Source organism: Pagrus major, chromosome 24, assembly GCF_040436345.1.
Source record: "Pagrus major chromosome 24, Pma_NU_1.0".
NCBI lineage: Eukaryota > Metazoa > Chordata > Actinopteri > Spariformes > Sparidae > Pagrus > Pagrus major.
This window is the reverse complement of record NC_133238.1, coordinates 20255353-20272107: the sequence shown is the minus strand read 5'-3', so window position 1 is coordinate 20272107 and position 16755 is coordinate 20255353. Positions and strand designations below refer to the sequence as shown.

The window sequence follows — 16755 nt, the reverse complement described above, 5'->3', positions numbered from 1 at the left end:
TTTTCTGTCATTGGTGTGATGAGGGACTATTTCGCCGGTGCAAAGAGGATCCATCCAGCCTCTGGCTTACTTTTTTTGGGTTGGTTTTGGGAATAATGTCTATGGACAGTCAGTACAGAAGAAAAATCTAGGTTTTGCTTTTGAGACTCTCTCACCTGAAACGAAGGAGGTTCTTTAAAGTGGACCCTTTTACTCGGAGCGGGTGTGTCCCCGAGCTCCATCACCTCCTCCTGAGGGCTCAGGTACTCCTCGTCTGACTGGGTCGGACTGCTGACCTCCAAGGCCCCGGCCTGTTTCCCACATTGCATGTGGGTTGGCTCTGTAAGAAAAGTAGAGTGATACCACACATAAGAAAGCACACATGAACTAGATCTAATTCACTTTTCCTTTGGTTCATGAAAAGTCAAAACCAATTTGCACACTTCTTAATTTGTGTAATTAAGTGTAAATCTCTTTGAAATATGGTTACCACGACACCAGGGTGGCTTGTTAAACCTTTAGATGGGAACAATCTGTCAGGGCTCTGATGTTTACAGTCTTTGGTTGCTTTTCTGGAGATTACTATCTTTGCCAAGATGAGCAGTTGGCAACATAGAGCGGTGACTTAGACATGAATTGGCCACATATATACACACACACACACAGGCGCGCGCACACACACACACACATAGTGTAGGGACCTCTCTGAAGTGACCGTAGCTGAACAGATAATGAATTAATCCCTTAATCCCTGACCCAATCATTCGCTTTTTCCCAAGGAGGTTCCAGAGCAGACGCTGTGTCTGGACTCCTGGCAGCTTCTACTAAAAGTCAGAATTAATTCACCGCTGGATAGAGAAATATAAAACACCGCCACCCGACAGTAGCTCTCTTTAGACTCTTATATCTGTCTCTTTCTGCCTTGTTGCTTTCTTTTTGCTTCTGCTTCTTACTTTCTCTGTAAAACTCAGACATCTGACATTAGCAGATAAGACTGCGACAACTGGAAATGAATAATAGCCATCAGTGGAACAGAATGAAGACATGTCCTCCTCTGAGGACTGACAGCAGATTGGATAGATGAAAATGCTGCTATTAAATTAACTCAACAGTCTAAAAGGACGAGAAAACGTGGTCCTCTGCTGTAAACGGGCTTGTCCACATGAACAGATGCTAAAAATACTGATAAACCAAACAAGACTCGACTAGTAGCAATAAAACATTATATTTATGGATTTCCTCTTTACAGAAAAACAGAAAAAGCCAAATTATTACATTTAAGTACGTAGATATTCATGATCAAGTCATCATGCTGGCATTCAAAGGAAAAATATTAAAATAACCTACCTAGAGTCACATCTCTGAGCTGCGTCTGTGCACCAGGGGATAACTCTCAGGAGTATTTACGTGAACCTGCCAACTCTTACACAACTGCTGCACAGTCCATCCAGCTAACCTTCCTTTTCAGTCTCATCTTCTATTCTCTCCTCTGCTTCCCGTCACCGTCACGTCCATATTCTCTAAAGATCCTGACATCCTAAAGCTACTAAAATATCTGAAAGTCAACTATTGTATAGATTCATTAAAGTTTTGGTGATTTTTTTTTTTTTTGTCATTGAGAACTGAATGAACAGCTGGGGAATCTTAAACTTATTTCATGTTTAATGCAGAAATTACAAGAAAACAGTGTTAATCCCCTTCACCAAATTGAGGTTTGACATCCTTTGTTGCCTATAAATCACTCCCTCTCTCTGTTTTGGTGTGCCCTGCCAAAGCTCCACTCTGTTCCCAGCAAAAAATGACTCACAAAATCTCCCACCACATTTTGACAACTCCAAGCCCTGTAGCGTGAAATCTGAGGGAGAGATGAAAAACTCCATGATTGCAGCAGCAATCTCGCACTGGGGACATAAAGCAGACTGCAATTACCCGCGAGAACAAGAGGGCGGCTAAAAATACTCCTGCAAGTTCGACTCTGCTGGCCTAATATGGCAACGCAGGCCCCCGTGCTGCTGGTGAGACAGTACCAGTGAGTGCAACGCTCACATTTGTTGACAAAACTAGTGACGTGCAGGTTGCATTTGCATGAGATGAATCAACACTCTGGTACAAGGAGGTACAAGCTCTTCACACACTCTACACCATAAACACACATCCACTTTTGCAAAAAGGAATATTTATTTTGTTTACACCCGATTCTGAATCCAGTGCCTGCCTTTAAGACTTCGGAGACCTCTGTGTGACAGGGCAGGCCCGCGTTTTTGAATCCTCACCCAGTGCCGTTAAGAATTAATGGGTTGCCATGACAACTATCGCTGCGAGGAGCCCCCGGTCGGGATGCTGAGCTCCAGCAGGCCTTTGTAGTCATTAAGACAGAATGTCAGGCGGAGGAGGGCTGGCAGTGGATTAAAGCGAGTTTGCATGTGAGTCAACATGTATTTCAAGGGAGAGCATCATTTTCATGTGCCTCAGCGTCTCTGTCTTCATTTAAATGTTTGTGTTTCGTGCTTGTAAATGTGCCACTCCAACATCAAATCCAAATCCCTCTGCATGTAGGGCTATCCTCGCATCTCTGGCCTCATCTCACCTGATTGGATATAAAGCCTGGCACTGCAGGACACTCTGCCCGCCGCGTTGACCGCAGTGACGCAGTACGACCCCGCGTTGTTCGGCCTCATCTGCTTTATCACCAGACTGTGCCTCTCACCATCGGCCTTAACCACATGGAAAGCATCGCTCCGTATCTCTACATTATTCTTCCTCCATGTCACTGAGGAGGCAGAGAAAAAACACATTCACACAGATGACAAACACCCAATAAAACCACCCACAGGAAAACAGATATAGCACTATCCACCTTACAAAGATGAGCTCACTGGTTTTGGGTTTTTGCAGATTATCATTGAAAAGCATCTTGAATTTTTCAAAGATGGATTGTGAGCAGATTTTCAATTCAATTTTAATTCCTGACATAAGAATCTTTGCATTTCCTGCTGCAAGAAGTCACTACTCGCTGGATTTATGTCGGTAAGAAAAAAGTGAATTGCGGGAAAAAGCTACAGAGCTGTTTATCTTAAAATAATAATGCAGAAAACAAATAAAGTTTGTAGATGAAATGACTTTATTCAGCTGCAATCACTATCGGCAAAACATTTGCAATTTATGTCTCCCTGAATTTTGTAGAATTGACAAACTAAATTACTAGATAAACCATTAATTGTTAATGAGTAATTACTGAATAACTGTGATTCTTGAACTGCATAGCAGAAAATGATGAGGTGCTAAACAACAGACTAGGAGATATTCACAGTAAAAACGCAGTAATTGGTAGTTATAGTTATGAAGTAATGAGGAACTACTTAGTAACTACTCAGTAGGATGTTTTACTTTACTTGAGACACATTCAAGGAGAAAGTAATGATTAAGTAATTAGTATTTAATGAGTCTATAGAGGGTACTACTCTATTATTTAAGGTACACAAAAAGAGTAAGTAATGATTAAGTAATTAGTAGTTAATAATTAGTCACTAGTTTGTTCCACTCAGTTCATCAAGAGTGACTCACGAAGAAAGTGGTCAGTATGTTGATTCACACGTATTAATAAAGTAATCATTACCTCATAATTTATAAACATACTATCTCTCAGTCTGTCCTCCAGTAATGAATCATTACCTACCAATAGCATTCATAATCAATACTCTGCACCATCTTCTCAGTTGTACCTATAGGTGGCGGACTCCCAATGATGATGCATTTCAGCGTGACCTCAGTGCCACTTGATGCCGTGACGTCCTCAAGAGGCCTCTCAAACCTTGGGCCCTCAGCTGGCTCCTCATCAGCAGACAGGTAGGAGTCGTCAGATGAGCCCCCTGAAGACGACAGGTCAGGTTAATGTGAGGCGGCATGCTCAGTTACCTGGTTTCCTAAGTGGGTCAGCCCCAAATTAGTCATGGGCTGGTTTCTTTTTTTGGCATCCTTAATGTGGAATGAATTCTATCAATGAGTCTGGGCCCTGCAGCAAATCTGTGTATTGGATTAAATTTCCATAGTGGACATGATAGATAAACGTTCTACATTTTTGATCCATATCACCTTTTTTTATCTTTAGCCCTATTGTGTTCATTAGTTGTAGTTCCTTAAAAAGTTGTAGTTCTTTAAAACTATTTCAAAATGTGCCGTTGTATACCTCCTTAACCTTGGTGCCTCTTCTGTAATAACAGAATAAAAAACAACAATATTGAAGTAAAAATCTATCAAGAAAAAAACAAATGCTTTCCCTAATTTAGATAATCATCATCAAGACCCCTTAGTCTCAGGGTATCTCACCCCGACACTAGGTTGAGAACCAGTCACTGAGGCTAATGGAGCCAAATTACTACTTAACATACTTTAATGAAGTTGGTTCACACAACCCAGAAAAAAATATTTTGATGTTGGCACTTTGGATTGAAAAACCCAAATATGGCCAACGTAACAGAGCTTTAAAGGCTCAGAGTTAAGAGCAGACTAATTATAGTTTTGCATTTATGATTGTTTTGTATTTTATTTCTGTTTTCAATTATTAATAATTACTAATTTAGTATTAGACTAAAAGACTTATTCAAATGAAAGACTAAAACGAAAGACATGTCCTGTATTGTTTTAAGTTCTAGGTCATCGTATCATTATGAAGTTAATGTTGATTGCATAATAAAATGATTGTAGAATAATGAAAACATCTGTGTTTACGTTGGTTCCCTATAAACCTCGCTATCACCATACAGTTTTGGTCACCTGGGAAAATGAAGCGATCCATTACTATCATATTGAAAAAACTCATGTTTTGTCCCGTGTTGTTGTTATTTGTGACTGTGAGAAAAAACGGAAACAATCCAGTTGTCTTTGCAACAGCGTCATCAACAATAATAGCACTTGGAAACACTAGAGGGGAAATGTTGTCTGTTGCCACTTTAACTACAATGACCTTGGTTGGGTCATGCAAGCAGCAAGCCACTGTGGTGTGGACTTTCCCGAGAGACCTGTCAATCAAGGCAAACATGACCTCAAATATACTAATAGACTAATCGACTTTGGTGCAGTCCAAGTATTTTTGGAGCCAGCAGCCTGAAGCCAGTCGGAGAACTGCTTTATAACAAAGTTGTGCATTGGCTTTAACATCCATCTGTAGTAGCTGCTGCTTGCTTTGATTTTTTTACAAAGGCAATCACCATAAAATACATCCTACCTTCCTCTGGAGATCGGGGTTGAACAGCACGGCCCGTCTTGCTCTTCCGAACTTTCCCATCCTTCCTCCTGGTCTTGGTTCCCTCAGTGCTCCTGTCTGCGACACATTCTGTCTCCATGGGTTCATCCTCCACCAGGATCGTGGGGATGTTTAATTTCAAGGCCGGAGATGTCCGACCCACCTCCGCCTTCCTCCTTTTCAGGAGGGGGCTGATGGAAGGAGTGGGCGATGGGGTGAGTCGGGGGGGCTTGGGTGGATACTGGGACCCTGGTTCCCTCACAGTCATTTGGGACGCTCTCTTCCCATGCGGGCTTGGTGATCTACGGTCCATCTTTGAATCCATCTCCAGATTTCTGAAGGAGGATTTCTGAGACGTGGGAACATGTGCGTCTTTGTCAGCTGCCGGAGTGCTTTGTAGGGTTTCCCTGTGTGCAAAGACAAGAAAACTGTTATGTAATACTGACAAATGTGATATAAATATTCAAGAAGTGGAGAACGGATCTTGATTTTGTATCCAGATTTGTGGAAAAATTGGCTAATCTAATGAAGAAAAATAGGTTTTTAAAGATTTTAAAAACACACAAATTCATCAATAAAGATGATTTTCTCCAAACCTGGTGAGGCTCGTCCTTGTGGCTGTTGGCAATGGTTGTCCTGGTAACTGGTGTACTGGTGCTGTCTCCATGGTAACAGAGATTTTTGCTGTGCTATCCACTGGTTTCCCCTGCGAATCCGGCTGTGTCATCTTATCCTTCTCAGGGTTTTCCCTCTGATTCCCCAGACCTTTTCCTTGGATGTTCCCTTCCCTCTCCTCCACGGCTCGCTCCCTCGCCTCCAACTTTTTAACCACCTGGGGAGGAATGGGTTCTAGTTTCCCAGTGGTCACCCTCTCTTTCTGCGACAGCTGCTCGGTGGAGAAGGCCTTCTTCAAGTTTGGCTTCCCCACAAGTTTCTTGATCCTCTGAAGCTCCTCTGCGAATTTGCTCTGGTAGCTCTGGACCTTCTGGGAGTAGCTCGTCTTGTCCTCTAAAGAAGAGGCCCGTTGCTTGAACGCCATTCGTTTCTGGGCCGCGCCGGGGCCTCCTGTCTTCTTTCCGCTGTCGTCTGAGTCGAAGGAAACCGCTCGTCCTGATACTCCTCCTGGCAGGTCCACGCTAGCCCTTCGCTCCTCAAAAGCGCGCACCTTGTCGAAGATCTTTGGCGCCGTACGAGCCAGTTTGGGCGTCATGACCACACTTGATGCCTGGTCTGTCTTAGAAGATTGGGGATCTGAAGGTTTGGTTTTATCCGGGTCTTGCTTTGGGGTACTGATGCCATTTTTGTGTGTGGTGGGAGGTGGCTGGGGAGAAGACAGGGGGGCATGGGCGGAGGGCCCATGTGATACATCAGCAGTTTGAGTCCTAGAGGGGTGAGGATTGAGGGGACATGGAGGTGTGAAGTTAGAGCTGTAGTTGCTGTAGGCGTTGGAAGGAGCAGATGTACCTCCATTTTGTGTTTGTGTTATGTTTCATATTCATCAGTGAGTTCCTTGTGTTTTGTCTGTGCTCCTTGTGTCTCATTTTCAGAGAGCAACATATATGATAGTGTAAAATGAAATGGCTGATGAAGGAATAGAAATAAAACAACATTGCCCACATGTAAGATTTTTTATAAGAACTTAATCTAACTGTGGTGAAGTGGAAGACACTCTAAAAAACAGCAATAACTGGAAAATTTTAGGCATGTTGCAGCAACAAAATTGCAGATTAACAACATGGACTTCTACAAAATGCCAGAAAAAATACCCCTGCTTCAAAATACAAAAAAGTTCATGCCTAAAAAGAACCTGTGATCAATAATTTGTGAGAAAATTCATGCTAATATTAGCTCGGATCAAAGCCAGCAACCCATGCATGCCACAGCAAACCGATAAAGATATGGTGTTAATCCAAAAGTGAGGGGACGCTCTACAAAACATGCAGTGACTAAAAAGAGTAATCACAGTTTTCAGAAAGTGCTGAATAATACATGTTAGCAGATTGTACCATTTTGTCTTCTTAAATGGCTATAAGAAATACATTTTGTTAGCTTAAGACTTGTTAGCTTAAAACCAAACCACACTCACAGCAATAAAAACAGAGTCAAAGGAAAGCGTGATATCAAAATAAACATGTATGAAAAATGGCTGAATATATGAAATAAGAGTAGAAAAAATGAATCACTTTGTAACTTATAACACATGAAGTACAATTTTTGCGAGTTGGGTTCATGGAGGATATAATGTCTTGTCTTATGTGTCAGTTTTCTTTGCAATTTGGGGTTTTGTGGCCAGTCTTTCTTGTTTTGTATCCTAAAAATAAAATGCCATGTGCTATAACGGCATAGAAAATGTTCTCCCTCTGTAGAGGCTGAACATGCTCCCATAGTAGTCGCTGCCTACAGAAACACTTTCCTCTGACCCCTGAACGGGCCGCGCAAGGTTAGCGTGAGACGCCCGGATCAGCGGTTCCACACCCAGGTGACGGACAGGGGGGGCCCCCTCGGCAGGAGCCCCTCCGAGGGCTTGCCTGGCTGGGTTTGTGGGGTCCAAGTGGGGCCCCGGAGGGCGGGAGCCCAGAGCGCGGAGCTCTCGCTCCACCACAGGGTCATAGCCACCGGGCAGGGTCGCCCTGCGATCTGAAGCATCTGGGTTATAGTCCATCATCCCTCCTCCCTCACCTGGAGAGAGACACAGAGAAACAAGACCTGATTATAGTTATCCATCACAGCTGTAAGTAAAGCTTGTTTTTAAAAAATATAAGAGTAAATCAAATAAAAACCAATGTGATCAGGGCTGTCCAAACCAAGATCAATCTGTTTGACGATATCAATCTGAGCATCCAAACTGATGGAGGATAACATTTTGTAAACGATGGTGACAAGCATGCGCTGCACGCTCCACTGCGCTGGCAGCTCAGGAAAATAGATACTGATGACCTGCTGCACGTTGCGGAGAAACAAGGACACAGTTTTCACGATACTTAAAAAAAATAAGGACCTAGGAGAATCCAATGCTGTGTTACGAGAGTTGTCGTCTTTTGAAGTCACTTTTTTTTTTCATACTTCGTGAGAGTCAACATCAGTTTTCCCGGCGATCATCAAAGAAGACATCAGTAAAGACAAACGAACTTCAGACAGTCAGTTTGAACATTGGGTTCTAGATGAGACCGTTGGAATACAAAGGGTCTCAGTAGAACCACCCATTGGTTCCTTCTGAAGACTAGACTCCTTTCAGGACTACTTTAAGCTGTGGATGAATACACATTTAGTAGTCTAATGAGTAATTACAGCAACAGGATGTTGTACTATATCTGGGATTGACTCAAAATAAACTACAGTGCCTGTGTTCGTTGTAATTAAGGAACACCCAGTGAAACAGTTTGGCTAATTGATGCGTTTTTAATCAGTTTTGGACAACAATGGAGCTCTGTGGCACAGAGGAGTAAGCCACAGGGCTTTGTCTGCACAGGCAGTGCTTCGGTGTTGGTTTTGCTCTTAGGAAATATCACCAGACGGTGAGAGAAAGATAAACCTGACTTGAATACCAGAGAATGTTTCAATAATGTTAAATGAAAGGTCGATTTAAATGTCAGATTTATTTAATTAATCATTTTCACTCTATAATCGTTAATGTCAAACCTTTTGTGGAGTTAATATCATTTTTGTAACACAATTAAGCTTTCTGCTGTATTTTATTTTTTAGGCATAGCATGTATAAAAGAAAGCGCAGATTATCAAGGCTTGTATTTTGTTTAAATGTCTGAAAAGTCTGTAAAAAGATTAATTAATTAACTAAAAGATTCATCAATCCAAGGAGCAAGAATCCTGAGCTGGTAGAAACTGATACTGACGTAAAACGGAGGGCAGGAACGTCATTAGAAGTCGGGATTAAGAGTCTATTGATCGCTTGAAAACAGGAAATGAAACGAAATGAAAGTGTAGGAGCGACGTCGCGGGGCAGCGTGCACCACTTAAAGAGGTCCTCCCCCATCGCAAATCAGGTAATGATTGACATTTTAGTGATGAGCAACGGAGACAGGACTGCTTGGGGCAGCGAAAAGACGGAGCAGTCAGCATCTCGGGCTAATGACAGAAACCTTGAAGCGGCGATGGTGTCGAGGATATAAAACGACAGACTCCCGCTGCAATCAGAAATGGTACTGACTCAGCGCCACAATCGGGAAAACAACGAAGGAAATGAGAAATCTTTTCAGGAGGAAAATATCACAAGGTCTTGACATATTGAGCTTCAAACTGCTGTTGCCATTTGCTTGTGAGGCAATGGGGTCACCTTCACCTTTCATTTTAGGCTTTTAGTGCTTGGTGTTGAAGCTAATGGAGGGTCATTTTCACAAACAATCCCGCCTCGTACGTGTCCGCAGGATCTCGACAACGTCTGGAGTCTTCTGCAGAAGGCAGGAAATGCATCTCTAATTTCTGTATGCAGCTGAGGCAACCAGAATCTGCTCCTTGAAGAGAACAAATGATGTATCACCTCATCCCTCCCTCATTTGATATTCTCTTTCTTTTTTTTCCCGTTGTTGCTCGTCTCTAGAGGGACGTGATGAGGGCGTAGTCAGCCCGCCGACACGAAAGCTTAGAGAGTGCAAACACTGTGCACAAGCGAGGGAAAGAATATAAACTTTCTCTGTGGTTCAGGAGAAGGGTGTCAATATTTCGGATCTATATTCAGACATCCTGTTGCCTGGTTAGGAGAGGCTGGAGAGGAGGGCAGGCAGCTTCTGTGACGCCAATGCACCAACACCACTTTAGCAAATTAGTGAGGAGTATTTCAGGGAATCTTTTCTATACAGGGAAAAGATCATTAGGTTAACATCTGCCACTCGAGATGATGGAATCCTTTTAACATTTGCATTTTTAGACATTTGCGTGACGAGATCACAAGTTTTCTTTAGGCTTGATCTGATTTGCCTTTAACCAAATGAAATAGCCTGTTCCTGACCTGCCGTATCTCCAGTAAAAGCCTGTTTTGCTAAAACAAATGGCTTTAAAGCACATCTAAGCTGCAAGTTAGCTCTTACAAACTGCTCTTCCACGTATCGAGCCCCGACTCTTAAACCTGTTTGTTTACAGGCCTCTAGAAAAAGGTCGCAGAGTGCATCTTTAATCAAGAGAGGGCCTAAATTAAATTAAAAATCTTAATTTTTTTAGTTGTTTATCCAGTAAAAATACCAAACATCCACTGGTCACTGCTTCTCAGATGTGAGACTTCTGTAATGTCTCTGTTTGATGGCTGTATTAAAGGTGCACTACGTAGTTTTGGAGAAGAAATTTTAATTAGAAGAGATGGATCTAAACAAACTAAATAAACAAACTCTCTTTGTTCTCATGACTGATTAAAAACTGAATAAACAAGCTGACCTCAAAGGACAACACAATTCTGTACGGTTTACTTTGTTTATATTTGGCAGACCCTGCCACCTTTGACCGTTAAAATAGCTTTCAGCTCTCAAAACCTGGTGTAGAAATGCAATCCAGCAAAAAAAAAATCTCCTATCACAACTAATCTTAAGCAAGTATGTCTTAATATCCACTTACTGAATGTACTGTAGCTCCATCTCGGCGCTACATTTATTTCCTAATTGAATTCTGGCAAAGCAAGAGCACACAGTATCGTAGAATAATTGCTGCCATTAGCTTTAACATCATTTATCCAAAAGAAGCAGCCTCAGTTTTCTGGGCTGTGTGTTCCCTGTGGAGCCCCGACAGTGAGATCCAGACCTTAGACAGGTTCCCTGCTGGAAACTGGGGCAGTGTGTCACTCCGTTGCATCACACCATCGAGCATTCTGCCATATCGGATTTTATCCAATGCACGTCTTGGGCCAAGCTGATAACAAGCCTCCATTAAATCCATCAATCCGCATTGAATCATAATTTTGTAGAAGTGTGCTTTTGGCAGCGACGTCGGTGCTGCAGTCAATCAGACTGAAGATCACATCATAAATACCGTTTAAAGAGCCACTGAATATGTGCGTGCTGCATAATCTTCTGCAAGTATTGCAACTTTAAAAATGTACATTTAAAGAGTAAAAAAAGCTGAAATGTCAGTTGTGAAGAGCTGATCTAGAAAGTGCTAAAACCTCAGCAAGATTCGAGATTGTAGTACCTGCAGGTCCTCTCCGTCCAGCCTTGTCATGGTGCCTCCCGGGCCCTTCTTTGGTTTCCATCTGAGGTTCAGTGGTCTCATCCTCTGTGGTCTCAGAGTCTGCAATTAGGAGATGTAAAACAAGGTGAGTTAAGGTGGAGAAAGAAGAAGGTGGAAAAGAGTAAGGAAACAGAAAAACAGAGGTGGTGGTGGAGGAGAAGAGGAGGTCGAAAACAACAACAGGGTCCCGGAGAAAATGACATTTCACATTGACTTAGCGGGCGCAGAGTTTGATGGGTCCTTGAAAAGAGCCGCGGAGAGCCCCCGGAGTGAAATAAATGTGCTGAGGCTGGAGCGTGACATGAAGCCAGCTGTGGCTTATAAAAATACATGGCCGCTACATGGAGGGGAGGGGTATGTATAGATGCTCTTTGCTCGGGTCTGCAGCCGTTTGACTTTGGCATCAAAACAGACTGAGCTTATTTTCTTTACTGAGGCTGACCGCTTTGTTCCTTTTATATTTACTTTATTGGATTTAAAAATTATATCAATATGACCCCTGTTGAGATCACAGTGCCTCTTAACCAAAGAAGATTTAATTTAAAAAAAAGCACAAAATAGTCAGGATATTGAAAGATGCCAGAAAAGCTGGTTTTAAAGGGACAGTTCACCCTAAAAAACGTGTTGTATGCGTTGTGTTTTGCAGACATCGGCCGTAAAGATGTCTGCCTTCTCTACGATATAAACAAACAAGATGGCACTCGGCAGTGACGTTATGTAACTAAATACTTTTACTCAACTACTGTACTTCCACTGTACCATACAATGTGTTTAGTTTGTTTTCGGGGATCTTGGGGAGTGTTGGTGTTTACACTGCTAGCACAGGAGCTTTGGGCCCAGGCTAGCTGGTTAGCATGCTAACTTCTGTAGATATCTCTGCAGCACAACGATACTTAAACATCATTACTATACTTTAACATGCTATTTATTTACATTAATATAAATTATTTACATACATATGAGTTGATTACTGGATAATAGGGACGTACTAGATTTGTAGACTACCCTTACTAGTCAACACAAGAAATACTAGTCGGTTAAAGTTATTATTATTTTATTGATGCACACGTTTAAATTACATATTGACATAATTTGTACTGAAATGTCATGTATTCCTACTCAAGTGATGCCAATGTTATCCACCAGTTAACTTTAGCGCCTAAGGTGTCAAACACTCAGACAATGTTTAAACATAAAGATCAAAATTGTGCTAAATTTGGACTTTTTAAAAATATTTTCTCACTTTCAGTCGACTAGTCTAAGTTTAAACTTCAGTTTAAAACGTCAGGAAAATAAGTTATTCGTAACCGACCCCCTGGTCGACCTTTTCAAAGGATCAGTATGAATGAAACAGCAGGAACTGACACTTGAAAATGACAAACATTTAGAGAATGACAGTCACAGAAACTCAAACCACAAAAATGTAACGTGCCAACAAAAAGAAAGATTGAAAGATTCGACTGTGGTCTTGATTTAATAAGAAACATTCAAAAGCACAAAGAGGAGACAAATATAGGGTTGTGGTGGCAGTGCAGACAAATAAAATATTATGAGGAGATTTCTCGAGGGATCTGATCTATAAAAAAAAAAAAAAAAAGACAAGACAACACAATAAAGGGAAAAAAAAGGACGGAGAAACAGAAACCACAGACACTGTCGAAAATAAACTGCCTGAAGCCGCAGCAGCTCTGTGGCTGAGATCACATTACATCAGCAGGATGAACAGACGAAGTCGGAGAGGAACGGATGGAAAGATGTTTAAAAAAACAAAATAATAAATAAATCAACTGAAGATGAATCAAGACAGGCAGGTTTACCATAGCTTTGCTTTCGGCAGGAGCGGAAAACTTCGCTTCCATAGTGGCAGCAAGAGAGGGCAGACGGGAGAGCACCGTTACTATGGAAACCAGCATCTCTCTCACCCACACGACCAATCCTCTTCGTACCCATTAGAGTCTAAAATCACCAGCCAAACTGCTGGGTGGCTGACAGATATGTTTACTGGTTAGAGAGCTCGTGAAGGAGGAGGAGGAGGACGACAACCACAAAATGGGTTGCACCTCATTGCGCCTCAACATCAAGTCAGATCCTGATTAGATAATTCCAGAAGGTTCCGCCTAATGATAAGAAAGCCAGTGTAACATGAACAATCACCATTAACTCATTACATTGCTAGCAGCATGTGTGCATGTATCTTCCTGGGTGTGGGTATGTAGATCCACCCGGCTGTATCGAATGAAGTTAAATGGCTCGCACACCAGGCAAGGGGGGGGGGGGGGGGATCGACTCGGCAATGTAATTATGAGGGAATATATTTCAGCTTGTGTTGTAATGCAAATATGATTTGGAGTGGAGTACAGCGAGCCTCTGGTTTGGCTTCGATCATGGATTGCACGAATACGGCCAAATATTCGACCGTAAATCATCGAGGCCAGACATTATTCACTCCAGGATTTTATGCAGTGAGAGGCAACGGCGTGATTACAAAAATATTGCTTTGAGGGGGTGGATGTACAATAATAAAACCCACTCTTGTTGTAAGCAGTCAAGCAGTAAAAGCATAAAAGTAACACTACAGCAATACAGATGTTCTACAACAGCAGCTTTCATATATAAAAGGGTTATTAGAGGAGTAAATCAAAGTGGAGCACAAGCAGAAACAGGAAAAGGCTGCAGTAGGTTACATTTTTTTTTTTTTTTTTACAGAAAAGAAAACAATATGTAAGATAGTAGAATTGGTTTAAAGCTCATACTGACAACACACCATGGGTAAATCTGCCAAAAGTCCGTGTGGAATGCCCAGTTCTCTGAAACAAGATACAGAGCACAATGCATTATTTAACAGTAAACACCACCTGAGTCTGTTTTACACAAAACACCAGAGTGCACACACAAAAGTACTGTCTTTGTCGCGTAAAAGTGTGAACGTAGCGTGATGTTTTTACTTTCAGTATGAGAGATTTGTACGAGAATTTGTTTAAAAATCACATTTATGTAGGAAGAAATGTTTTCCAGAAAGGTGTATATATACATATTTTGGATATCGTGATATGGCACAGGTATTGATAACAGGAAAGGTGAATTTACCAGACTGGTTTACTTGTTCTAATACTTGGTTTTACCCACTTTATAATTATATCCACAATATTGATGAGTATTTAACAAGAATCTCATTGCATTATTATTTGTGAAAGTACCAATAATCATCCCTAAAATATTGTTGGAATATCAATATCGAGGTATTTGGTGAAAATTATCATGATATTTGATTTTGTCGCCAAGTTCTAGCATTTATGAAATGCTTTTGAGGAAATTTTGAAATATGGAGATATAAAGGTGCAATATGTACAGCATATCACCAGATTAACTGCTAACTGCTGCTAACTGTATTCTGTTCGTAGCTACCATTAGCTTGTTTGCTCAGTTAGCCGTGCAGCTAGCCAAACTACATTGTGAGTGTTGGTGTTTACACCGCTAGCACTGGACCTTTGGACTGCTGGGAGAAAGCAGGCTTTTTAGCGAACTAGCTGGTTAGCATGCTAACTTCTTGATGTTTCTTCACATGTTTTGAAATGTTTGAAGCTAAAATTCTTACATATTGCACCTTTAAGGACCTATTGCCCAGTCCTACTTTAGCTATAATGATAAAATGTCATAATACAAACAATGTTTATGGCAAGAAATGCTGCGTATCATAAAAAGCGAAAGATTCAGATTCTTTGAGTGTGTTAGTGTGATGAAATAAACCCAATTTTTAAAGGTCAAATCATGTTTGGAGCTTTATGTTTAGCCCTCAAGAGGTTTCTTTAGTTGTTTTGACTTCCAGTTCAGAGCCCAATAAAAGCTGGTGAGTGGAACCAGACATCTAATAAAATAAGATTTTATATATAAGCTTTAAAGTCCTCATCAAGGGGCCCATTTTGCAAAAGCAATCTACACCACGTGGTTTCACAAATGATTGTCGCTTGCAGGTTCTACACTCAACTGATATTTAATGTGGTAAACTTCAGAATCACATCAGACAAAACTTCTCAGTTATGTGCAAAAAAAACCTTCAATAAAGCTGTGTGCATTTGTTGGTTGGTTTGTTGGTTTGTGAACAGGATTACACAAAAGCTACTGAACGGATTTCCACGAAACTTGGATGGAGGATGGGTCTCAGCCCAGAATAGACCCCTTTAACGTTTGGTGCAGATCCAGGAATTTTTTCATTGCGAGATAGGGGCTTATTTTAGTTGATTTTGCAGGGTTCCCGATGAAAAAGATCTAGTGTAATTAGGTTGCTGGTATCTAGTGAGTACAATTTGATGTGGATCCAAATACAAATCCACATCTAGCAGATTTAAATCTTTTCATGGACGGTCCTCAGCTGCTATAGTAACGACATTGGATTAGGCTTGATTCAATTAAAGGAGACTGTTGGGCCTTGGTGGAGTTATGCCCTCTAGGGTGCCATTCTAGTTTTTAATTAAATTTTGCTTGAAAACATTAATCTAGTGAAGAAACTTTAACACGATATGATCTCTTTTATGCCCAGATTTGATTTGAGGAGAGTTGAAAAATGATAGCGAATCGTCGCTTAGCCGTATCTAAAAACGAAAAATATCTGACTAACTCTCGAGGCCATGTTTGAGAAAGTGTCCCTTGCTGATAAAGCACTTGGCAAAAGTGCTTCTTGGACAGTCTGTCTGTCAATCAGCACCGAGGAGAGCTCCTCACAATGACTCACGGCTTTGCAGCGAATGGGAAGCAAAAGTAGCCAGAAGTGCAAAGTGAAATGACTCATTTCACACTCATTTCCCTCCCCGGTGTTTGCAGCGCACTCCCCATTGGTTAATGTCTTCGTGTCAGGCAATTTGATTAACTGTTGCCTGGTGGTAACTGCTGTTTGACAGACTCCACTGGAAGCTTCCATCGTTTGTCGTGATCTCCATTGTTATGGCCTCGAGGCAATCATATCAGCGGAACCCAGCCGCAAATGGCATCCTTTTGAACAGGCAGCATTTGGCGAATACTTCAGAAAAATATTCTATGGATGTAATCCAAATCCTCGCAGCATTATTCACACAAATCTGCTTCTGGAAGCAAAAGGACGAGTCTCGAGGGTCTGATATTGATGCAGAATTCAGAGGAGGCAAAGCGACCGTCAGAAATCCGCTTTATCCTGCGCCCCTGCTCACTTCGCAGCCCCTGTGACTGGCTGGCCTGATTCTCATGTCTCCACGGAGCGTAGCCTACTGACACACTTTTCATCTGCTCCCAATTTGTGAAACCTGTTATAAGAATTATTTATCGTGTAACAAAACTGTCACGACTGCCAAGGAGGGATGCATATTTCACGAGAATGTGCACAAAGGCGCAGAGGA

At 41.6% G+C, this 16755-nt stretch overlaps 1 protein-coding gene across 1 annotated transcript in view; it reads right to left on the bottom strand.

Moving 5' to 3' along the window:
• spega (striated muscle enriched protein kinase a) overlaps window positions 1–16755 on the bottom strand; it is a 54553-nt gene that overhangs the window by 21780 nt on the left and 16018 nt on the right. The window contains exons 2-8 of the mRNA XM_073462121.1: window positions 11351–11449; window positions 7642–7900; window positions 5818–6603; window positions 5204–5628; window positions 3702–3848; window positions 2567–2749; window positions 156–319 (exon numbers count right to left, since the gene is read on the bottom strand). Of these exons, the coding sequence (XP_073318222.1) occupies window positions 156–319; window positions 2567–2749; window positions 3702–3848; window positions 5204–5628; window positions 5818–6603; window positions 7642–7900; window positions 11351–11449 (2063 nt within the window). The remainder of the gene's footprint in view (window positions 1–155; window positions 320–2566; window positions 2750–3701; window positions 3849–5203; window positions 5629–5817; window positions 6604–7641; window positions 7901–11350; window positions 11450–16755) is intronic.